The following is a 24,904-nucleotide window of genomic DNA, read 5'->3' on the forward strand; positions in this document are numbered from 1 at the left end:
CCAGCCTGGTCTACAGAGTGAGTTCCAGGACAGCCAGGGCTATACAGAGAAACCCTGTCTTGAAAAACCAAAAAAAAAAAAAAAAAAAAAAAAGATAAAAAACCCCAAACCAAAACAAGCAATACAGCATAAAACCATGTGTGTTTTCCAGAAAGCTGCCCAACTTCAGGCTTGGTTTTCTTATAAGCTTACTATAGGAATGATAATGTCTACTTCATAGAATTGTTTTGAGGCTAAATGAGAAAATAGTTAAAACTTTTAGCAGTGTACCTGGCATTTGACTCAATAAACATTAGCTATTTTTGATGACTAAATGTTCTGGGTAATGTCATCCATACTGAGTTAGCCAGCAGGTTGAGTTTATTAACTTCAGTTTCCTGTTTTGTACTAGCTTCAACCATATCCGAGTCTCTAGAACAGATCTCAGCATTCCATTTATTGACTCTAAAGGAGAACACCCCCACCCACACAAATTAACTTCGTAGGTTGGCTTCCTACCTCAGTCTTTGACTGAGGACCTCGAATGAGAGCCGGCTAAGATCTGCCCATTGAGCTACCCAGCTCAAGATCCGATGCCGAGATCCCTATATTTTATGACTCAAAGTAAAATCCTTAAGCCGAGCCCCACTGAATCATCTTTCTGGTTCTGCTGACTGACTCACCTACAGACTAAGCTCCAAAGCCTGGACTCAGTCCCCAAACTGCCTTCTTGGGACTGCTGCCTGCAGCTACCTACCTACACTTAGCCCAAGGCTGAACTCTAGACTGAGACTCCAGACTGCCAAGGCCAGCTTAGGCCCCACTAAAGCTTCTAACTTAAGGCTAACATCCCCACAACAAACTCTCAACATATCCTGGGATTCCCAGAAATGTCCATCTGTTTCCTGCATGGTACATCACTAGACAGGTCCTGACAGCAAACACAGCTTCCAGTCTGAGCCCAGCCATATTTTCAGGCCTAAGTGTATGTACCCCCAACTCACCAGTTTTCTTGCCCCTTTGGGCTCTACTGGGGTGTGAAAGATGCAGCATCTATAGGAGAAAAAGCAATGCCACCTTCTAGGTAGATAACCACCTGAGCCTTTGGCTTGGTTTTGTTTTGTTGTTGTTGTTGTTGGTTGGTTGGTTTTACAGGACAAGGTTTCTCTCTGTATTCCTGGCTGTCTTAAACTAGCAGCTGGTCTCGAAGTCAGAGAACTGCCTGTCTCTGCCTCCTGAGTGCTGAGATTAAAGATACGACAGCACCACTTGGCAAGTCTTCTGAGGTTCTGAATTAGAGAGGCTAATTTATACTAAGCATCTGTTTGGGATCCCTGAGGAAGCTAGTGGGAACTGAGCCCCTTCCTCGGAGACTTCTTGTGTACTGAAGGATTCAGATGCAGTGAGTGAAGAGCATGCAGTATGACTAGTGAGGCAGAAGGAGCAAGGACAGTGTCCTAACTCATCCTTGGAGCTTAGGGAAGGCTTCTAGACATGTTAAGCCGAATCCAGAAGACTGGATGGCAGTTGGCCAAATGAAGCAAGACAGGGCATGTTTAGGGAGGTGCATATGAAGGAAGCCACAACGGTCAATTGAAGCCTGTCACCAAGGGCTTTGAATGCTAGACAAAAGAGCTGGGTCTTTGATGTGCTGGCAGAGTGAAACATTGACAGATTTAAACAGAGGGGAAACAGTAAGCTGTGTGCAAGAAAGCTCCTTCTGGCTGCCAGGGCTTAAGGGGAGTTGGAGAAAGGCCCAGCACTGAAAGGCATATGGAGACCTGAGCTGGAGCAGTGGCCACGGATCCTCTTTAGTCCCAGAATGTGCTCATCTTAGGAAACAGGGCCTCCTTTGCCATCCATGTGGACATGTAATTCTCCAGTACAGGCATAAGTTCTGAGGAGGGACTCTACTGTGTCAAATGGGAACCATGAAGCTGCAGCTGGACTGGAGGCAGAGGCAGGGATGGTTTAACATGTGAACTTTTATGGAGACTTACTTCATTTTTTTTTTTCATTATGACACTGGTCACTGTAGGAAGTGTGGGAATGACAGAAAAGAAGACAGATGTGGGGGGTAAGAAACGCCACCTGTGACCTGAGCCCCATGATAAATGTTTAAGCATATGGTTTTTAGATGTGTGTGTAAGCAAGAATTAGATCATTGTATATATTCAAATTTGTATCCTTTTCCTAAGACACTCTGAACATTTCCCATATTATCAAAAACCCTAAATAAGTATCATTGTTAAAGATTGATATTTTTATTATATGTGTGTGCTGTAAATTCTGTAACTGAGCTCCTATGGTTGAACATTTTTGTTTTAGGTTTGACAATGTTAATAAAAAAACACTGCAAGGAAAGTGTATTTGTGCATAGAACAAGTGTGTATAGTCAGAACTCGGAAGACAAACAATAGAGTTTTTTCCTTCTTCCCTTCCTGGTGTACTCGAATTGAATGCAAGGCCTCTAACATAAAACACAAGTGCTCTACCACGAAGCCACATTTCCACAATTCCTCTTTGCTACTACTGCCTTATCTTTATCATCATCGTCTTCATTTTTTTTTTTTTTTCGAGACAGGGTGTCTTCATTTTTTTTATGTGTGTGTATTTGGGATAGGGGCTTACATATCATAGGCTGACCTTGAACTGGCTGTGTACCTAAGAATGACCTTGAATTTCTGATCCTACCATCTCTACCTCTTGAGAGCTGGGGTTTCTATGGTGCTAGGGATGGACCCCAGGGCCTTACACATGCTAGACAGACATTTCACCAACTGAGCATCTCCAGCCCTCTTTACTTTTTTTTTTAAGATTTATTTATTTATTATATGTAAGTACACTGTAGCTGTCTTCAGACACTCCAGAAAAGGGCATCAGATCTCATTATGGATGGTTGTGAGCCACCATGTGGTTGCTGGGATTTGAACTCATGACCTTCAGAAGAGCAGTCGGTGCTCTTATCCACTGAGCCATCTCACTAGCCCCTCTTTACTTTTAATCTTTTGTTGCTGCTGCTGTTCATTTGATTTGAGCCCAGAATTTTGAGATCACCCAGGGGAATATAGAAGGATTCTGTCTCTAAAACAAAACAACAACAACAAAATAAATCTATCCATAGTCCCACTAGCCAGAAACAACTGTCTAAACATGACCATGTTTCCTGCCAGTTAATTGTCATAATCATTTTACCAAGCTTACATTTTATTGGCTATCCCATATTTCTGCTACTGTGTTGTTAATCCAGGCAGTTTCTGATTTGAAATGATGTTGTCATGAACATCTTTTGAGGCTGGCATCTGCTGGGAGGTGGAAAGTGTAGTTAGGCCAAAAGGAGATACTCATGGAATAGAGATGTCCTGCAGAGCTTCCTTTCTGTATGACTCCCATCTGATCTTACTTCTCTGTGCCATAGAGTCTTTGGAGCTGATAGCCACAGCAGCAGAACACTCTAATGCTGCCATCCGGAAAATGGTAAGTGGCCCTTCTAGTCCTGTCCTTCCTTGGCCATCCCTCTATGGTAGCTCTGTCCTAGGACTGGTGTGTGGGGTGGGGCTTGTGACTTGACGACATTTAAGGGGAGGTATTGTCCACCCCAATCTTTACCTTTCACTCCCTGCCAGGAACGAATGCACAAGCTGCTGAAGGTGTATGAGCTGCTAGGAGGTGAGGAGGACATTGTCAGTCCCACCAAAGAGCTCATAAAGGAAGGTCATATCCTTAAGCTGTCAGCAAAGAATGGGACCACTCAAGATCGATACCTCATATTAGTAAGTGCCAGGCGTGCTTATGGGTGGGCATGCCCTTGGGACATAGATAACCTGGCAGTCATTCGAGAATAGACTTCTAGCCAGCTGTCATTTCCTCCAGCATTCATTGTATTTGCACTATGTTAGCTAGAAATAATTTTTGCTTTTGTACATTATGTAACTACAATTTAGATATGAGTTGGCTAAGGTTACCAACTAGGAAGTGACTCCCATGACATTTCCTTGTCATTTCCTTGCTCTTTCCTCATTGCTGAATCCAGTTTGAAATAGCTTTGTGTGTGTATGTGTGTGTGTGTGTGTGTGCGTTTGTGTGTTTGTTTGAGAGAGAGAGAGAGAGAGAGAGAGAGAGAGAGAGAGAGAGAGAGAGAGATTTTCTGCGTAGCCTTGGCTGTCCTGGAACTCGCTCTGTAGATCAGACTGGCCTCAAACTCAGAGATCTGCCTGCCTCTGCCACTCGAGTGCTGGCATTAAAGCCTTGTGCTACCACTGCTGACAATTTGATGTATCTTTCATCCATTTATTGCCTTGCATCCTTAGCAGTAGTTTGAGGGTGAGGAGACTCACCATCCACACTAAGCCCCTGTACATGCATCTCAAATCTTCTCCTTCTAGTTCAACGACCGTCTCCTTTACTGCGTGCCCAGGCTGCGGCTCCTTGGCCAGAAGTTTAGCGTGCGGGCACGCATTGATGTAGATGGCATGGAGGTAAGCACCGTGAGAAATGGAGATGTGGAGTGGGGCATTGGTATTGGGAGGAAATTGCCTACTCTGTCCCCAGTCTATGTGTACATATGTGTAGGACCCTATAGAGTGTATAGGCCTCATCATGATCCTTCCCTCCTCCTTTTAGCTAAAGGAGAGCTCCAACCTCAACATGCCTCGGACCTTCCTGGTGTCAGGAAAGCAGCGCTCTCTCGAACTGCAGGCCAGGTACCTGTCCTTGCCTATGCCTTCCCTCCAACTCACCCTTTTTGTTTGTTTGTTTGTTTGTTTGTTTGTTTTTCGAGACAGGGTTTCTCTGTGAAGCTCTGGCTATCCTGGAACTCACTCTGTAGACCAGACTGGCCTCAAACTCAGAAATTCACCTGCCTCTGCCTCCCAAGGGCAGGGATGAAAGGTGTGCACCAACACTGCCCAGCCCAACTCATTCTTTACTTCAGATATGCTGAGGCATTCCAAGCCAGAGAAAGAGTGAACAACTTTCCCCAAAAGATATGGCCTTGCTCCTCAGCTATGTGTGTGTGGGTGATTCTGATGATGACACATACATGGTATGGGAAAAGGTGGTATGTCAGTCACAAAAGCATTTTGGAGAATGAACAAACTCCAAAATGCAGGGAAGAGTGGGTTACTTACCACTATCATGAATAACATCACCAATGCCTACCACCACACATGGCTACCATCAGTCCATTTTAAAGCTGAAGAAATTGAGGCACCTTTCCTAGTTCCAGCCAGCAGGATTAGAGCTGAAATTAGAGCTTAGGCTTCGTCAGCTTGGCACATGGGTTCCTAACCACTGTCCATACTACTTTCTGAGACTCTGAGTAAAGGTGTCTAACAAGGTCCTGATCAGGGCCTCAAAGTACTGAGTGCACATCAGTACATATCTTTTTCTGATAGGCTACTTGGAAGTGAGGGGTGACTGATGATTTCATGGAGGCAGAAGGGAGAAGAGTTAAGCAACCTAGTAGTTGGGCCGGGCAGTGATGGCACATGCCTTTAATCCCTTGGGAGGCAGGAGCAGGAAGATCTCTCTGAGTTTGAAGCCGGCCTGGTCTACAGAGGGAGTTCCAAGATAAATAAAGCTACACAGAGAAACCCTGCCTCAAAAAACAAAGCAAAACAATAACACCAAGCCTAGTGGTTGGCCTTTGAAGTTCTGGGAGACCAAGAGAACCTCCCTGAGGCCTGCACTGATACAAGCAGCAGGGAGGAACAATAGGCCCAGCAAGACAGAAAACAGGACCATCTAGGAAAGACACAAAGCCATAAAGGCATGGCATCTGCTTAGAGATGGGGATTATCAGAAGAGTGCTGGGTACAGAGGGGCCCTCCAGGCAGTGTTTGATTTCTTCCTAGTCTCAATAGGATGGCATGGAGAGATGACTTTGCAATCATATTTATTGTCTGTAATTAGCTCAGGTTGGACTTGAACTCAAAATAATCCTCTTGGCTTAAGTCTTCCTAGTGTTAACTTTTTTATTTAAACGTTTATTTTGTAAATTATGTGTATGCATGTATCTGTGCAGGGGTATATGCATATGACAGGTGACTTTGGAGTCTGTAAGAAACAACAGGCCCATTGGAGCTAGAATTACAACAGCAGGACATGGGTTGTGAGAACTGACCTTGAGTCCTCTCATGAGCCATCTCCAGCCAATTACATTTTTTTCTTGAGGCAGGGTCTTACTATGAAGCCCTGGCAGGCCTATACCTTGCTTATGCAGAACAGGCTAGCCTCAAACTCACAGAGAACCGCTTGCCTTTGCCTCCAGAGTGCTGGGATTAAAGGCACGCACCACCACATCTGACTCCACTAGTTATTTTTTAAATTAATTGTTTATTTATTAAAAATGTTTGAATGTTTATGGGTGTCTTGCTTGCATGCATGTCTGGCAATATGTACATACAAGGATGCCAGAAGATGGTATCAGATACCCTGGAACTAGAGTTGGATATGGTTGTGAAGTGGGTGCAGAGAATTGAATCAGGATCTTCTAGAAGAATAGCAAGCGTTCTTAATTGCTGAGTGAGCTCTAGCCTCTAAAAATCTTTTAATGAGAAATTTCTGGTGTGTTGATTTCTGCCTGTAATCCCACCATTTGAGAGGCCGGGGCAGGGAGATTGCCAGAAAATTCAAGGCAAGACTGAGATAGAACATGAGACCTTGTCTGGACAAGGTTAATTTTAAATATACAAAAAACCAAACCAAACCAAACCCAAACAGTATAAGCATCCGTAATCTTCAATATAGCTTAGCTGGTTCTTCTCTTGGCAATTTATGGAATCAGCTGAGAACTTTACAAAAATCCGGATGCCTGGGCTTCATCCCCAAAGATTCCGATTTAATTGGCCTGCAAGTATTGCCAACCAAGCTCCTCAGGTGATTTAATGTACACCAGGACTTCGATCCAGTGATTAAGATCCAATAATACAGATAGAAGCAGAGAACTCGCCTACCATCCAGAAGACTTGGGTCCCATCCCCAGAACTTCTCTTCTTCCACACACAAGACACCTATTGACATTTTTTTTTGGTTTGGTTTGCGACATTTTTCCCCAGGCCATCCTTGGAACTCCTGAGTTCAAATGGTCCTCCTGACTTACTCTCATGAGTAAGTGGGACTAACAAATATGAATTTCATCCTTATATACCTTTTGAATGGCCACAAATTCCACCATAATTCTTAAAAGTCAAGAGTAACACTTGTTCACAGCCAAGAAATGACAAGTTGAAAAATATATTTTTAACGACTATAGTCAGAACAAACCTCATCTCGTTGCTGGGCTTATAGATATTTGCCACAATTTCTAGCTTTCGTGTGGGTATTATGGTCTGAGCTCAGGTCTTCACTTACACAGCAAATGTTTTAATCACTGTGCTGTTTCCTAGTACCTGCTGCCATATTTTTATGAACCTTTTCCAAAGTATAGAAAACTAGAAAGAATTACAGTGAGCACTAATGAACCAACATTTAGAATATACAAGGGTTAATGTGCTGCTTGCTGTGTTTAGCTTATCACATGTCTATGCTTTTAGCCACCCACCAATCCAGTGGCTTTACCCTTTTTATTGGTATATGTCCATTGTTCATAATGATAGGTTGTTCATTTGTTTTTGATTTTAAAGACAGGATTTCTCTGTGTAGCTCTGGCTGGCCTGGAACTCACTTTGTAGAGACTATGCTGGCCTTGAACTCAGTGATCCCCCTGCCTCTGACTCTTGAGTCCTGGGATTAAAGGTGTGTGCCACCACACCTGGCAAGACATTTTTCATACAAGTATGTATATCCTGTACTTTGACCATACTTTCTATCTAGAACCCCGTTTGCTTCTTCCCCCTAACAGTCTTGCTTCTACTTCGGTGACACATATAAAAATGATTTTGTATATATATGTAAAATCTAGACTCCAGAAATGATATCAAACACATAATACATGTTTTTCTGCATCTGGCTTATTTCACTTAATATAATCATCTGTAGTTGCATCCATTTTCTGGCAAATGACATTTTATTCTTTATGGGTTCATGAAAAACTCCATAATTCACATATACATTCACATTCATACTCATACACATTTTATCTAATTGCCAGTTGAGAACCTAGGGCTGACTACATAATGGCTATTGTGACTAGTGTTGCAGTAAAGATAGATGGGCATGTAAATTCTGTGGTATGCTGACTAATCTTTCACACACACACACACACACACCCCTAGGAGCTGGGTCAATATTTGAATTATCTTCATGCTTGATTTCAGCATATATTACAGAGCCATAATAATTAAGTAACATGGTGCTGGCACAAAAACAGACATGTAGATTGATGGGATATATAGGGCCTAAAAATAAACACACAACACACACACACACAGCCATAGACAACTAATTTGTTTAGTTTTGGGGGTTTTGAGATGGAGTCTTATGTAGCACTGGACAGCCTTGAACTCCTGATCCTGTCTCTACTTCCTAAGTGCCAGGTTTACAGATATGTCACCATGCTTTACTTAGCCACTTGATTTTTGACAAAGATGTTAAAATCATACATTGTAGAAAAGACAGCTTCTTTAGCAGATGGTGCCGAGAAAACTGAATATCCAATGACATTATGTATATGAGTGTGTATCTGTGTATGGGTTTGCACACTGCAAGTGCAGTTTCCTGAAGAAATCAGATGCATTGGATTGCCTTGGAATTGGAGGTCTGAGGTACACAGTGTGGGTATTAGGAACTGAACTTTGCAAGATTACATGTCCTTTACCACTGAGGCTTTTCAATGACTTCTAAATACATTGCAAAATGAGGAAAGCCTTACCATACATAACCCTCCTTTAGAGTCTAGCATTAGTAGAAAATCATTACCCAGAGTTTAGGTACTTGTTTCAGTCACTGCCAAACCCTTCTCTTGGCATAGTCGGCATAGTGAAATGCATAGGTCTTAGGTATACCACAGGTGAGGTTTGACAAACATTTGATTACAATGAACATGCATTAGTGCATGTGCATGTTATGCTGCAAGTACTGGAGAAGGACTTTGTATGCTAGGTAAGCATTCAGCCACTAACTTGCATCCCCACATCCCTAAATAGTGGCTCAACATCGTAACTTGTTTCACATTCTTACTTTTCACATAGTGGTCCTAATGATGCAGTCAGAACTCATATTAGAAAAATACATTTGAATCTTAGAATATAGATGTAGAAGGAAAATGAGAGTCTAGATGGGAGATAGCAAAGTTAGGGGTCCTATTCCTAGGGGTGGTTGACAAGTTTGCACCAGGACAGAGGGCTTGGAGAACACAAGGGTTCTAGAGGGGCTGGAGAGATGGCTCAGTGGTTAAGAACACTGGCTGCTCTTCCAGAGGTCCTGAGTTCAAATCCCAGCAACCACATGGTGGCTCACAACCATCTGCAATGAGATCTGATGCTCTCTGAAAATAGCTACAGTGTACTTGTATATAATAAATTTTTTACTAAAAGGGTTCTAGAAGGGTTCTCTAGAAGAAGCAAAGAAGAGCAAAAGGAAGTTAGAGTAGGAGTTATAGTAGACAGCATGCTGGGCACATTACATAATCATCTCAGTGTTGCTTAGAACACAGGTAAGCCCATCTTCATGAAATAAAAAAAAATACTGCCTCCTTTTACAAAGTTGACAGGTTAGCAGTTGGATATAGTTTCATGTATGTTCCATACTCTTAGACACACTTCACCTTTATCTTTCTGAGGCCTAGCACCTCCCTTTGGAAACCTTTCTTAAAAGTCCCACTCAAACATAGGCTGAGGCAGGTCCCCTTCTCTGGACTCCTCAGTCTTCATTCCCTCTAGAGCCAGGCCAGCACTGATTCTGTCATACTGTCCCTGTCAGTCTCCTATAGTGTACCATGAGCTCCTTGATCTGGAAGACATTGAATAAACGTAGGTTATGTGACTTGTTCAAGGTTACATAAAGTGGAAAAGTGTAGTGACGCCTAGGTCCTGTAACTCTTAAAATACCATTCAGATTGTGTTTTATTGGCCTGCCTAACTCAACACCTTTCTTTTCTCCCCTGCAAGGACTGAGGAGGAGAAGAAAGACTGGGTCCAGGTAACACCCAAGGCTTTGTGGTAGGGGTCTGGAAGGGTATTAACAGGTTTCTTAGGGGCTGATAATAAATAAAATAAGCAGAACAGGCCTGGGCATCAGCTTTGTACAGATGCTATTATCACCCTCTTACAGATAAGCAAGCTGAAGTCCTGAGATTAGATAGAAACATTCTTTTAGGAAGTCAGCTCCTCTGAACCAAGCTTTGTAAAAGCTTGCACGCAGCCAGCAGCCAGGAGGGCCTTCTGAGGTTTTCCATCCACCACTCCCCTTTCCCACATTTGATAGTTACCAGTCATAGACCTGGATTTAGGGAGGGATTTTCCCAGTCATGTGTAGCAGGGACAGACCTGGGTCTAGAACTCCAGGCTAAGGCATAGGAAGGTGTGGTGAGGGCAGAGATAGGTTGTCGTGGAGTGATCTGACCCCTCATTTCTCACACCTCTTCACCAGGCCATCAATTCCACCCTCCTGAAGCATGAACAGACCCTGGAGACTTTCAAACTGTTGAACTCAACAAACAGGGATGATGAAGATACTCCCCCTAACTCTCCAGTAAGAGTCCTACTTTCCTCAGTACTGGGATCTCCTTGAAGCTCCATGTTCCCACCTTCTTCTTGAGATGATCTTTTCCTTTTCCCAGAAAATAGGGACTAGAGAGGCAGTGCAGACAGGCCCCCAGAAGCCAGCTTCTGCTAGTAGCGCTACAGATTGCACCGCAGAAAGTGAAGTGACTTACCTCCAATAATAGTATGCTCTCCCCAACCCCATGATGATTTAAGTAGCAAAGCAGAGGCAAGGTGGGCTGGCTGGACTGGACTGAGGAGCTGTCTCTAACCTGGGCCCTAACCCTCCCCCTAGAACGTGGATCTTGGGAAGAGGGCACCTACGCCTATCCGGGAAAAGGAAGTCACCATGTGCATGCGCTGCCAGGAGCCCTTCAATTCCATCACCAAACGCAGGCACCACTGCAAGGCCTGTGGGCATGTGAGTGTTGGGAGGCAGGGGCAGAGCTAAGGTGGGGACAGGCTGACAACCTAAAGGCCCACTTCTGATGGGGTACCCTCCAAGAAGGAGGAGGCTGCAAGTTGGCTTTGGTAGTTGATACACTGAAGAGAAGCCAGAGGCAATCAAGCTGTTCGTGCCCACTTGCTGCCCCAGGTGGTTTGTGGGAAATGCTCTGAGTTCCGAGCCCGACTCATCTATGACAACAATCGTTCCAACCGTGTGTGCACTGATTGCTATGTGGCCTTGCATGGAGCACCTGGGAGCAGTCCAGCCTGTAGCCAGCATACACCCCAGCGCAGGAGGTCCATCCTAGAGGTAAGAGCTGGCTGGGGTTCCTAACCACAAGCCTCAAAGTATGCCCTAGTTACTGACCCAGGGGAAGCACTCATTAATCAGGTAATCCAGACTTGAGACAAGGAAAATGAGTGTACGGGTTAAAAGGATACTTTTTATTACAGAACTTTGCACACTTAACTCTTACAGTAACTGCTCAACTCTTACCCTTAGTTTACATAGGAAGAAACTAAAACCTAGAGAGGATATTTGGCTAAGTTGTACAACCAGAAAAACACTTCTACGGATCATTTTATCTGAGACAAAGTCTCACTGCATAGCCTAAGCTAGCCTATAGGTTTTTCTTTTTAATGAACCAAGTGCATTTTTAAAATTATGAAATAGGATAAGGAAACATAAAATAAGACATATTCCTTTACCCAGAAGTTGCCACTGTTACTACTGATCCTCCTATCTTTTTAGGACCATGAATATACACATATTTGGGGTGATGGTATCCCAAATGTAAGGGAGCTTACTCTGTACCAGAACTATTTTAAATGCCTTGTTTATGCTCATTTCAATCTCATAAACACCCTCTGTGCTCTTCTCACAAGTCCTGCATTTTCATCTATTGTTAGGATTGAGACAGATGGTGTTAGCCACCCACTCATCCCATTAATCATTACGTTAGAAGGACTTTCTCAGAGCAGGCAATGAGTATGTTATGAAAGATGAAAAAGGGTTAGCTGTGAATGTCCCTTAGCCTGAAGAGTGGCCAGCATTTCACTGTCCCCACTGAGATCTGCACACCCCTTATACTTGTTAAGAGTCAGCAGCAGCCAAGCCTTGCTTTGTTTATCTCCATGATGAAGGCTAAATCATTTCAGCTATGATTTGCATAGCTTGACTACCGTTGTCTGAGACATAGTCCATACACTATGGGGCTGTTAAAGCCAAGAGCAAAGCCTTCCATCAACATTGATGTTCCCTGTCCTGTGTCTCTGATCACAGAAACAGGCCTCGGTCGCTGCTGAGAACAGCGTCATCTGCAGCTTCCTGCACTACATGGAGAAGGGTGGGAAAGGATGGCACAAGGCGTGGTTTGTGGTTCCTGAGAATGAACCCTTGGTGCTGTACATCTATGGAGCCCCTCAGGTGTGCATCCTACTCCTTCAGGTTTTTTCCAGCCATCTGACAAAGCTGGGCTGCCCCTCTCCTTGTCCTTTGGGGACAGGGTGAGCCTAGCAAAGGGGAAAATTAAAACCCCTATCCTTATGTGACAGAGTAGGTAGGTAGAAGAGTTTGGAGGCCAAGGTATGGGGAAAATGAGGGTGAGGTGGGAAGTCTGGCTTTCTGGAGAAAACAGTAGAAGAGACAGGCACCTCTAGGTCTGACACTTAAGTAGAACAGAATAGGCAGATAGAGGAACTAGCCAAAAAGAACTGAATCTATAATAGTGAAGACTAGCAGTTGATTTGGGCATGGGAGGAGATAGCCTAGTCCCAGTTCAGACATCTTCCTGTTCATTACAGTGAAATCAGTGTTCTTCAGCAGAGGGAAACAGCAGAACAGAGCAGAGTTTGACTGGGCAGAGGATACTGTCTAGCTCCTAGATGACACTAGTTTTCTGTTCCTCCTCTCCAGGATGTGAAAGCCCAGCGCAGCCTGCCCCTCATTGGCTTTGAGGTGGGACCTCCTGAGGCAGGAGAGCGGCCAGACAGGAGGCATGTCTTCAAGATCACACAAAGCCACCTAAGCTGGTACTTCAGCCCAGAGACAGAAGAACTGCAGCGGCGCTGGATGGCTGTTCTCGGCAGGGCGGGCCGTGGGGACACATTCTGCCCAGGGCCCACACTGTCTGAGGACAAGGAGATGGAGGAGACACCAGTGGCAGCCTCAGGAGCCACTGCTGAACCTCCTGAAGCCTCCCAGACCCGAGACAAGACCTAGAGGGTTTGGGGGGAACTGGGAGTTTCTGCCCCACACTCCAGCTGCCCATGTTCAATTGGGGGCTCCAGCCCACTCCCAATGCAGTCAATACTTGAATTCCCATCAAGGGCACTTTCAATCCCGAATGCTGGGTCTTGGGTTTTTTAATTCATCTTTTCACAAAAGGTGGGCTTTTTAAAAAAGAAAACAAACTATTCCTACATTGATGTTAATTTTTTAAATCCCTGTCCCCAGGGAGGGCGGGAGCTAATTGCTAGGCTCACTTGAATTAGTTTCCTCCCAGTACCCCACAGATCCTACTTCCACCCAGCTCCCCACAAAAGGACCAGAGGCAGGAGATCTGGATTCAAGTGCCAGCTCTGCTACTGACCCTGGGACCCCAACCCACCCTTTCCTCCTCAGCCAGTGTCTTCTTCACATGTATGACTTTACATGGGGTGGTGACTAGACCCTTCTTGCCTTTCCCATGGCTTATAGCTTCTACCTAGCCCCAAAGCAATCCAGTATTTTATCGTCCAGATCCATGGCAGGGCCACTGGGCAGGACGGGAATGGGGGAGGGGGGAGGACAATGGATACTGTTTTTTAAAGAAAAATACAGTTTATTTCAGGCATACAGTAACTTTCAGAGCACTGCTATGGTCCGTCCGTTTGTCCAAAGTCCCAGGCTACTAAAGGAGATGGGAGGGTACAGAAACTACTCTCTTGCCAAATTTTGAAGCTCAGCTTGCAGAAAGCTGATTCCAAGGTTAAATCATGGATTAAACAAGAAAATGTTATATGTTATTAAGGTCTTAAGCCTCATCCCTGGACTTAAAACAGCCCAACTTTCTCAAGTTCACCAATTTTAGTCAAGTCCTTCAAACTCTCAAGGGTATTCAAACAGGGAGCATTCTCAGGAGGATGCAAATTCTGGGCAGGATGAGGGTTGTTCTGAGGGAGGCTAGGGTGGGGACATTGGGGAATGTAGAGATGTCTACATCTTTTCTCTCTTCCAACTGTATGCTTATCCTGGCTGGATTGGCAATCCAGCCAGCCTACCACTGTGGAATTCTGGTCCTTTCCACAAATGTACCTGCCAGTTTTCCACAAGTCGGGTCTACAACCACATCCACACTTATCAGCCATCTTCATATTCATGGCACCTAGGAGGTACTATGCTGGGAAACCTGCTCTTAGCTCTCATATGGTACCCTAAGATTCAAGGGGCTGGAATAGGTCCCATCAACCCCACAACTAGGGCTTTCCTTCTCCTGAAGGGAAGGACAGGGGAACAAAGAAGGGTTATGGTTTCCAGAACAGAGGTGTATAGCCCCCCAAACAGCTCCTATAAGTCTCATAACATTTAACAAACTCGAGGGCCCAAAACATGTACTGCCCTGCTCATTTCTTTCTCCGGACAATGGTCCAACCGTCTTCAACTATATCCTCTTCCTTAATAGTCTGGGTGTCTGGATCAGAGGGTTGAGGCTGTGGGCAGACCTCGTCAGTTATGGCCCCATCATTAGTAGCTGTCACCTGGAAGGAAGATACAAGAGAAGTCTCTTAAGTACATTACCCAGACTCTGCTACTACTAAGTTTTCCATGACCGTGTGAGCTATCCTTGAAAATACCACCACCTACAACCGCCATCACTTCCCTATGAATCTAGCTAGAAAATTGAAAACATTTAGGAATACCGCCCCTCAGTACAGGCACCTCTTTCACCTCCATTTCTTCCACGCTGTCCACATCATCTTCAGCCACATCAGTTTCTTTGGCTGTCGTAAGTGGGGTAGCCGTGACTTTGCACTTTTTTTGGTTGATCTGAGAGGTCATCTCCTGAAGAGCAGCCCCATCACCCTTCTGGAAGTGGTGGAACATGGTCTGTAGCTGCTGGCTCACCTGGGGCAGACTCCCATCTTCCACAACTGTATCAAACTCAGTGGTCATCAGCTCCCCAAGAAAATCTTCTATCTCTTCCAGCTCCAAGTCAGCTAAATAGGAAAGGACAGAACCCTTTAACCAAAGGCCAACTTCATCAGCCCTGACCATTCTTCAATACCTGCCTGCTATATCTGGTTAGTAGGTAAAGGTCCAGTGACCCCTTGTTCACTGAAACACCCTCTTTTACTTGTCTATTCTAACCAACCTCAGCTAGAGGCGACCTTGAGCTAGCTGCTCCTCTCAGAGCCTTCAGGAGGGTCTGTTGAGAGGACTCATTTACACAGTGCTTGTCACAAGGGAGATGAAATCCCTAATATTAATATGCATCACTTCACAGCTTAAGTATTGAAATGTGGAGACCCTTCACAACTGTGGCTCCACTAACACGGGAGTCCAGAGGTTCAAGGGCAATGGGTAAGAAGAAACAGACACGGGACTTCATTGCTTTTTGGTGCTGGGGATCAACCCCAGGGTCAAGCACATGCTGGCCAAACAACTACTGAGCTACACCCTCTGCTGGATGCACTACTTTCAAAAATGAAATCATAACCTCAATACTGCCTTCAGACTTTGGAGCTCAGTTATCTTCTGGGCCAATGGACTACCTTTCCTAAATGAAAGACTAGCTTTCTTTTCCCTATATGCCTTCTCCCAGACATAGCTCTTCCACACTTCTACTTTTACCTACCATTCAAATCTTACAGCCTTAAAATTTGTCTTCCACTCAGGCTAATTATGTGTCCAGATGTTAAACAGGTCCCCATATCCAAAGCCAGGTTTATTATCCTGCCTTCCAAACCAGCATCTCACCCTCCAAGGTTCATCTATCCAATGAAAGGCTTCTAATCTACCCTGCCACTCATCATAAATCTCTTTTCCAGACCCCCTCCATGGCTACTCTCTTTTCCCTGACCATTGCCATTGTCCTACGATAGACATTATTTTCTATACTAACTACTTTCTGAATTTTCTAGCTAGTAAACACTACTTATCTTAGAACCTGCTCATGAATTTTATCACCTATTGTGAAGCTTGCCTTTAGGAACTATTTTGCTGAGTTTCAAGGGTTTTGTTTTTATAACAGGTATGTAGCCCAGGCTAGCATCAAACTCACTGTATAATACAGGGTTAGCCTGGAATTCCACCTGGTAATTGATTATCCTCCTTCCTTCACTTCCCAGTGCTAAGATTACAGGCATGAATCACTATGCCTGGTTAATGTGGCTCTAGGGACTGAACACTGGGCCTCTTATGTTAGATAAATACTCTACCAATTGTGTTACATTCCCAGCTCAATTTTCCTGAGTTTTACGGGAGGATCTCCATAAAAAGCTAATGGAAAACAGAGTCAGGACTGATGGCACACATCTATATAACCCTGCACTCAGGAAAATGAGGCATGTGGAACATAAATTTCATGGCAGCCTGAGCTATAGAAGGAGATACTGTCTCCAATTACTACTACTACTAGGAATAAAATAGCAGCTGGAAGAAAAAAGCTTCTATAATTTGACTGGAGAAACTTTTTCTTCATTGAATATCTAACGAGACAAGTCTTTTATAGCTTGAATTTTACAGACACTGGCTTTCTATCTCTATAAGCAAAGTCACAGAAGGCCTTTTATCTCTTACCCTTTAGCACAGTGTCTTCTGTACACACACACACACCATTCTCTACCACTCTTCCATCCCCTTAATATAATACACTTAACTCCTTTGAGTACATGCTTTATCATCTCTACCTAGTTTTCCCCTTTTTACTCCTTAGGCCTCACCCTAATCGCTACTCTTAAGAAGGCTTCTTACTGACCAGTGGTGGCACACACACCTTTAATCTCAGCACTTGGGAGACAGAGACAGGTAGATCTCTGAGTCTGAGGCCAGCCTGGTCAACAGAAGAGTTCTAGAATAGTCACTGCTACATAGAGAAACCCTGTCTCAAAAACAAAACAAACAAACAAACAAAAAACCCAAAAATCAAATCAAAAAGGCTTCTCCTCAGGCTCAGTTAACTGAAGAAATCTGAGCTCCTCTTTATCATAACACATACCACCCAGTATTTTAACTATTCATTTACTTACCCGAAATCACTCACTAGATTGTAAATGTTGAGCTGTGAATCTGCCTAATACCATCCTCAAAACTAGGATATTGGGGGCTGGAGAGATGGCTCAGTGGTTAAAAGCACTGACTGCTCTTCCAAAGATCCTGAGTTCAATTCCCAGCAACCACATGGTGGCTCACAACCATCTGTAAAGGGATCTGATGTCCTCTTCTGGTGTGTCTGAAGACAGCAACAGTGTACTCATACAAATAAAATAATCTTTTAAAAAAGCTAGGATATTAATGAAGAGTTTAAAAAAAAACACACAGCATGCAATATTCTAAGTCCTCTTGTTCTTTTGTACCCCACAAAGACAAAATGGAAGTGTAGAACTTTTGTGTAGAAGCAGCAGCATGTGGTTACCAAGCACAAGCACTTAGACTGTGGCTGCTCACAAATGAGACATACTAAGACTTTTAAAATTCCAGATTGTGCCAGGCGTGGTGCCTTTAATCCCAGCACTCGGGAGGCAGAGGCAGGAGGATTTCTGAGTTCAAGGCTAGCCTGGTCTACAGAGTGAGTTCCAGGACAGCCAGGGCTACACAGAGAAACCCTGTCTCGAAAATACTAAATAAATAAATAAATAAATTCCAGATTGTGAAATTTAATACTAAAAGTGAAAAATGCTTAATTTTTATGACATACTAAAATATTTTGAAAGAGGATTTTTGTTGTATTTATTTCATGTGTATGTTGTTTTGATTGCCTGTGCACTATGTGTGTACCTGGTGCCCAGATAAGGACAGAAGATGGTATCAGATCCCCTGGAACTGGAATCATAGATAACTGTGAGACACCATGTAGGTGCTGGGAACGGAACGGAGGTCTGATGCAAGAACAAATGCTCTTAACTGCTGAGCCATCCTTCCAGCCCTGTGTTACTTATTTGTTAATTACATGTATATGCATGCACATGTGTACAGATGAGGAACATTTTGGATCCTCTGGCGCTGGAGTTACAGGTGGTTGTGAGCTGAGAACCCAACTCAGGTTAGGAAGAGCAGGAGGCACTTTTAACAGCTGAACATTTCTCCAGCCCCTTCTTTTATCATAAGGACAATTTGGGGATGTGAAGCTTGAAACGTAGAGCAATTCCCCTGTCTCAGTCTCCCTGGTGCTAGAATCACAAACATGGCCCATATGCTAGGCCTTGGATATGAATTTAATAACACTATAATATTTGCTTCATTCATTCATTTATTCATTTGTGGTAGTATGAGTAGTGTAGAGCCTCACATGTGTGTAGTAAGCAAGCACTTCCATTGAGCTGTATCTCCAAGTCTTTATATTATTTTTATTATGAGACAAGGTTGTGGTGAATTTGAACTTGAGGTCCTTTTGCATCAGGAATATGAGAGTACATGCCTGCACCACAGGGCCTGGATGCCTTTTATTTACCAGAGGTACTGCTTTTAGTTTTGGTGGCACCAGGGTTGGAGCCCAGGGACATGAGCAGACTAGGAAAGTGCTGTTCCACTGGGCTACACTCCTCACCCAACAATTTTAAAATTATATTTACTTGTGTAGGGAGAATCAGAGGACACCTTAAGCGTGTACCAGTTCTCTCCTTCCATGTTGTTCCAGCTATCAAATTCGGACTGTTATGCTTGCTGGCCTTTGTCCACGGAGCTGTCCCCCACCCCCCATCCAGCAATTTTAAGTTACAAGATATGACTCGAATAGTTCTTTTCGTCGGATCTTTCCATAACCATTTTAGAAACTAGGAAAATGACTCTCTGGAAGGCAAAAATGTGTTCTCCAGCATAATAGCATTTGAGTGTCATTGCCTCTAAGGCACTCTAAAGACACAATTCTGATCTCAAAGTCACGATTCATTCATCAAACGCGGGCTTTCTATGTCGAGGCTCCGCCACGCCACACTGCGACAGACAGCAACACCTCACATTCACTCACCATTGGCGATGAAGTAATCCTCCACTGCACCCCCTAGCCACTCGGCCTTCTCCTGGCTGTGCACGCCCCCGAAGCCATTCTCCACAGCGATCTGTGAACACAGGCCCAAGCCAACCATGACAGCATGGAAACCAGAACGGCGTGGCCTGCCGGAGCCTGGGAGTCTGCCGCTTACACCGCCCAGCCATGGCTCTGGCGCCTCGCCTGGACAACTTCTATTTTGTCTCAGCCCTAATCGTGACCCCCGCCAAGACCTCACTTACCTGTAAAGCAGGCCAAGCCTCCAGCGCAGCTCGGACGGCAGCTCCGAAGAGCACCCGCACGTCTTCCGCGGCGCCCGCCATCATCCGTTTAGATCACGTGGTTCCCAGGCAGCCCAATCGCTAGGGCGACCTCACCAGGCAAAAGGAGCCAAAAGCCGATTCTCAGAACTTGGTTTAATTTTCTGCCGATGTGGCTGGCAGCAAGACCAGAACAGTGGGAAACGCAGTCAGTGGTAGATGCTACCACTTACCACAGTAAATCCTAATAATTAAAGGTGAACCTGGAGCAGAGTACTTAGGAAGCATAGCTGAAATAAAGAGGAAAGGAGAAAAGAATAGTGAGGGCGAGAGAACCTACATTTGCGAGGCTAGGCAGATAAAGGCAATTGCCTCCAAGCCTGAAGAACTGAGTTCAGTCCCTGAGCCCTACAGGATGGAACTAAAGAACCGATTTCTGCAATTTCCCCTCACCTCCACATGTGTCACACGGCATTCACAGGCACAGGCACTTCCACACACAATAAATAAATGTAATTTTAATTTTTAAAAAAGAATTATTTTATATATGTGAGTACACTGTCACTGTCTTCAGAGACACCTCAGAAGAGGGCATCGGATCCAATTGCAGATGGTTTTGAGCCACCATGTGGTTTCTGGGATTTGAATTCAGCTCAGGACCTCTAGGAAGAGCAGTCAGTGCTCTTAACCGCTCATCCATCTCTCCAGCTCCAACAATTCATTCTTGAGTCAAATATGAGTGACCATGTCCAGGATTCAGGTTGTCCAGAGAGTTATTTTCTTTTGTGGAAGTGGTCAAATGACATTTTAGTAGTTACAGAACGAAGAAAGTCATAAGTCAAAGCATTTACTAAATCTACTGATAGAGACTACAGGTAGTGGGATGAGGACATTTCTGCTTAGGTTTCAGATACTATCTGATGACATTCTTAGCTTTTGGATTCATAGATGCTCACTGCTAAGTATGTATTTGAAAAGTTTTGATAATCACGAGATTTTTAGTTCAGATTCAAGGGAAGACAAGGAATTGTTTTCAATGGGATTAAAAGTAGTTCAAGGCCATTTGTCTCTCACCTGTAACATTTTTACTCACCCCAACCACAAAGCTCGGTCATTTGGTCCTATAGAACCTTCCATACAGATGTACCTGTTCTTTTCTCTAGGAACTTCAGTTTCCACTGTGTAGTCATGTCTGGTATTGGACTCTTACCACACTCTCCTAAATTCTAGGACTAATCACACACCACCACACTTAGCACAGAATATAGATTTTTCTGAAGTTCACAAGAACATTCTCCAAGACACACCATGTAGTATTCCACACAACAGAGCTTAGTAGGTTTTAAAGGACTAAGGGCTGATCATGTTTCTATCTACCTTGCCAGCATACTGGGGGCCTGGAGTTTCATCCCCAGACCACAAAAGAAAAAAAAAAAAAAAGAAAGACTGCAAAGCAAAATTAGAAATTAGTAAGAGAAAGAAACATGTGCAATCCATAAATTTGTGTAAGCTTATGGACTCTATTTTGTGGAAATAGGTCAAAGGACAAAAACAAAGGGAAATTGGAAAACACTATGAAATGAACCTTAAAAATATAGCATACCAAAATTTTATGTGTTGTAGCTGAAGTACTTAGGGGACACATGTTTGAGCTGTAAATATTTAGAAAGAGCCTGTGGGGGGAGATACAGCCCACCACTGCCCTCAGCAGTCTGAGGAGTTCTGTCCTCCTTCAGGTAAAGCCAGGCCCTTGATTACACTGCAGGAAAGAGGTTCAGGATGAGCCAGCATTGTGCTATGATCATCCAGTGTTATCTGATTGTTATGATCATTATGATATATGATAAGCAAAGTTAATGAGATTTAACTACAAGCGTTTAGAGAACACATTAAGCTCTATAAGCATTTAGAAAAAGGAACACTTAGGAAAGGAAGCATTTGTTCTGCTAAAGGAACACACAGCAATAAAATGACACCTAATGACAGTCTCCTTACCCGTAGATCAGTGCCTCTTTCAGCCACCATCAGAGAAGCTTCCTCTTGCAGTAGACGGGAACCAACATAGAGACCCATAATGTATTGAGAGTGAGAAGCTTTGGAATACTCAGTCTTAAATGGAATGTGTTCATGAAAGCTCTCTTCAGAATCCCACAGAGGAGAAGGGGGAAAAGATTGTAAGGGCCAGAAGAGATGGACGACATGAAGGAAATAAGGTCTTCTAAATGCAATAGGACTGAGGCACACAGGAACTCACAGAGACTGTGGCAGCATGCACAGGGCCTGCAGCAGTGTAAACCACATGTGGCTCCCATGCTTAGAAGGGAGGTAGATGCAAGCCCCCATCCTTAATCCGGAAGGTACCTCCAGTTAACTGCTTGAAAAGGGGAAAAACTAGTTTTCTCACTGGGGATACAAACCACTCTTGCAGGCAGGCTCCACACGCAGCAGTAGATAGCCAACAAAAACTGGACTCAGTGTTATTTTTGTAGACTTCGTCTGGTGTTGCTTTGTTTGGGCTTTTTTTTTTTTTTTTTTTTTTTTTTTTTTTTTTTTTTTTTTTTTTTTTTTTTTTTTTTTTTTTTTTTTTTTTTGTCTTACTGGCCTTTTGCTTGTATACTACAGTTTCTGATTTTGTGGTTTGTGGGTTTTGTTTTGTGTGTCTGTGTGTCTATGTGTTTCCCAAGCTTTTTCTTTGTTTTTATTTTCTGTTTTTTTTTTCCCCCGAGACAGGGTTTCTCTGTGTAGCCCTGGCTGACCTGGAACTCACTCTGTAGACCAGGCTGGCCTCGAACTCAGAAATCCTCCTGCCTCTGCCTCCCGAGTGCTGGGATTAAAGGCGTGTGCCACTACCACCCAGCTATTTTTATTTTCTAATTCTATTTTATTTGCCTGTTTGTCTTCTATATGGAGAGAAAGAAAGGGTATAGAGGGCTGGGGGATGTAGCTCAGAGGTAGAGCACATGCTTCGCATGTGTGAGGTCCCGGGTTCAATCCCCTGCATCTTCAAGCAGCCATAAATCTGTTTTTCATTCTTTTTTTTAATTTTTAATATTTTTATTACATATTTTCCTCAATTACATTTCTCAATAAAAAGATTTTCACTTGTACATTTTGCTGGGCATGGTGGCAAAGTGAGTTCCAGGACAGCCAGGGCTATACAGAGAAACCCTGTCTCAAAAAGAAAAAGAAAAAAAGAAAAAGAAAGGGCATAGAGTTGGGCAGGTGAGAGAGGATTATCTGGGTGGACTTAGGGGAGGGGAGACTACATGTAAGGTCCTGACCAGATAGCTCAGTGAGTAAAGTCACTTGCCACCAAGCCTGACTATCTGAGTTTGATCCTGGGGGTCCATAGAATGGAGAGAGAAAACAACTAGAGCCAATTGTCCCCTCCCCTCTACACATGCCATATGCAATGTCTGTGTGTGCACATGTACAGATACACATACAACTAACTACAAATGTTCTTAAAGTGTCAAACTGAGGCATGAGATACATTCATGGCATCTCAGCACCCAGGCCTCAGAGGCAGAGGCAAGAGGATCAAGGCCACTCTCAGCTACATAGCTGTGTAATGAGTTTGAGGCCCACCCGATCTACATGAGACTGTCACAAAGAAAGGAAGGAAGAAAAAGAGAAAGAAAGAAAAAGAAAGCTAATAGTGCAAGATTAATAAAAATAAAATATACATTTTTAAAATAAAGAAGATGGAGCTGGTGTGGTGGTGTTTGCTTCAGCACCTGGAAAGTAGAGGCAGGTGGATCTCTGTAAGTTTGAGGCCAGCCTGGTCTGCATAGTGAATTCCAGGACAAGGGTTACATGAACCTTGTCTCAAAACAAACAAAAGGATTGGAGAGATGGCTCAGCATGTGCTCCTTTTGCAAAGGACCCAAGTACACATTCCAGAACCCACATGACAGGTCACAACTGTCTGCAATTTCAGTTCCAGAGGATCCAGTGCAGTCTTCTGGCCTCCACAGGCACCAGGCATGTACTCAGTGCACATACATACACATGGACAAAACACTCACGTGCATAAAATAAAAATAAACCACTAAAACCCCACAGAGTTCAGCTCTGAGCAGACAGGTCAGGCTACACAGCTGATGCTGACTTATAGTCTCCCACTGCCGCTGATAGGGTGAGCAGAGTAAAGCATCTGCCATATTTGGTGATAGGTCATTTGTGACTTTGACAAGTGCAGGTTCTGTAGAATGATGCAAAATGAGACTGGAGTCGATTGAAGAGGAAATGGAGGGTGACGAAGCACCAAGACATAGTTGGGAGAGTTTGGCACAATTCAGAGCAGGTTCTTCATTTTTATTTTTATTTTTATTTTTTCTTGAGACAGGGTCTCATGTTGCCTAGGCTGGTCTCAGCCTTGATAAATAGTGGAGGATGGCTTTGAACTCCTGATCCTCTTGCCTCTACCTCCCAAGCACTGGGATTACAGCTCTGAACCAATGTGTCCAGCTGGAGTCTTAGTTGTGGAAGATACTGGAGCATGTGCTGGTGGCTCCAAAAAGAGAAACTGGTGGTACAGAGGGCATCAGAGAGTACTGAGAGAGCTATGTCCTTCAATGATTATGAAACAGACATAGAAGCTGGCATAGCAGCACACTCTTGTGATCCTTGCACCTAAGAGACAGAATCAAGAGGGCCAGAAGTTTAAGGATGCAGAAGTCTTTGATATGAGGTAGCACATTTCTTCATGGGAGAAGTCAGAGGAAAAGGAATTTAGGTGAAAGGAGTATTGTAGGGCTGGAGAGATGGCTCAGTGGTTAAGAGCACTGACAGCTCTTCTGAAGGTCCTGAGTTCAAATCCCAGCAACCACATGATTGTTCACAACCATTCATAATGAGATCTGATGCCCTCTTCTGGGGTGTCTGAAGATAGGTACAGTGTACTTACATATAATAAATAAATAAATAAATAAATAAATAAATAAATAAATAAGGAATATTGTAGATTGAGTGAAGAGATAAGGAAATACCCATTTGAATGTTTCTATTTGTTCTTGTTTGTGTCTTCTGAGACAAGACTAAGTTGCTCAGACTGGTAGGAAATCATGATTCTCCTGCCTTGGCTGAGGTTCCCAATACCAAGCTAAATATGTCTATTTTATTTATTAATGTAGTAGTAGTAGTACTAGTAGTATTTTGTTTTTCTGAGACAGGGTTTCTCTGTGTACCCTCCCTGGCTGTTCTAGAACTTACTCTATAGACCAGGGTGGCCTCAAACTCAAGAGATCCACCTGCCTCTGCCTCCCCAGTGCTGGGATCAAAGGGTTTGTGCCACAACTGTCTGGCATAGCTGCTCTCTTAAAGTTAGGGGACTCCACCTGAAACCCTTGATTATTGGAAGATGTGAAACCAGGCACCATTTGTGCGA

At 43.8% G+C, this 24,904-nt stretch overlaps 2 protein-coding genes and 1 non-coding gene across 5 annotated transcripts in view; 2 read left to right on the top strand and 1 right to left on the bottom strand.

Moving 5' to 3' along the window:
- The window catches only part of Fgd1 (FYVE, RhoGEF and PH domain containing 1), a 43,996-nt gene extending 29,920 nt beyond the window's left edge, over nucleotides 1-14,076 (top strand). The window contains exons 10-19 of the mRNA XM_021153177.2: nucleotides 3,398-3,456; nucleotides 3,606-3,752; nucleotides 4,365-4,457; nucleotides 4,603-4,682; nucleotides 10,029-10,059; nucleotides 10,510-10,611; nucleotides 10,918-11,043; nucleotides 11,218-11,379; nucleotides 12,352-12,495; nucleotides 12,985-14,076. Coding sequence (XP_021008836.1) covers nucleotides 3,398-3,456; nucleotides 3,606-3,752; nucleotides 4,365-4,457; nucleotides 4,603-4,682; nucleotides 10,029-10,059; nucleotides 10,510-10,611; nucleotides 10,918-11,043; nucleotides 11,218-11,379; nucleotides 12,352-12,495; nucleotides 12,985-13,290 — 1,250 coding nt within the window. The 3' untranslated portion in view covers nucleotides 13,291-14,076. The remainder of the gene's footprint in view (nucleotides 1-3,397; nucleotides 3,457-3,605; nucleotides 3,753-4,364; nucleotides 4,458-4,602; nucleotides 4,683-10,028; nucleotides 10,060-10,509; nucleotides 10,612-10,917; nucleotides 11,044-11,217; nucleotides 11,380-12,351; nucleotides 12,496-12,984) is intronic.
- Nucleotides 13,869-19,612, bottom strand: Tsr2 (TSR2 ribosome maturation factor). Of its 3 annotated transcripts, none has more exons than XM_021153179.2 (4): nucleotides 19,498-19,612; nucleotides 19,235-19,325; nucleotides 14,998-15,266; nucleotides 13,869-14,807 (listed from the first exon to the last, which is right to left on the bottom strand). In XM_021153179.2, exons 1-4 carry the CDS (start codon nucleotides 19,579-19,581, stop codon nucleotides 14,673-14,675), a joined length of 579 nt encoding a protein of 192 aa, XP_021008838.1. In that variant the 5' UTR covers nucleotides 19,582-19,612; the 3' UTR covers nucleotides 13,869-14,672. The 3 variants fall into 3 exon arrangements, with proteins under 3 accessions (XP_021008838.1, XP_021008837.1, XP_021008839.1); XM_021153178.2 differs by having other exon boundaries at nucleotides 14,989-15,266; XM_021153180.2 differs by lacking the exon at nucleotides 19,235-19,325.
- Nucleotides 19,613-22,449: 2,837 nt separating this feature from the next.
- On the top strand, nucleotides 22,450-22,521 carry Trnaa-cgc. Its single transcript has one exon. It is a non-coding gene; the product is annotated as a tRNA-Ala (tRNA).
- The last annotated feature ends 2,383 nt before the right edge of the window (nucleotides 22,522-24,904 follow it).

Source organism: Mus caroli, chromosome X (assembly GCF_900094665.2).
Source record: "Mus caroli chromosome X, CAROLI_EIJ_v1.1, whole genome shotgun sequence".
Classification (NCBI taxonomy): domain Eukaryota; kingdom Metazoa; phylum Chordata; class Mammalia; order Rodentia; family Muridae; genus Mus; species Mus caroli.

What these genes read in the sequence shown, in the direction of transcription:
- Tsr2 (XM_021153178.2), bottom strand. Translation starts at nt 19,581, where the DNA reads ATGATGGCGGGCGCCGCGGAAGACGTGCGGGTGCTCTTCGGAGCTGCC. An exon ending in AGGCTTGGCCTGCTTTACAG is followed by an intron (nt 19,326 to 19,497) that starts GTAAGTGAGGTC and finishes CTGTGTTCACAG; the next exon opens with ATCGCTGTGGAGAATGGCTT. An exon ending in GGATTACTTCATCGCCAATG is followed by an intron (nt 15,267 to 19,234) that starts GTGAGTGAATGT and finishes TTTCCTATTTAG; the next exon opens with CTGACTTGGAGCTGGAAGAG.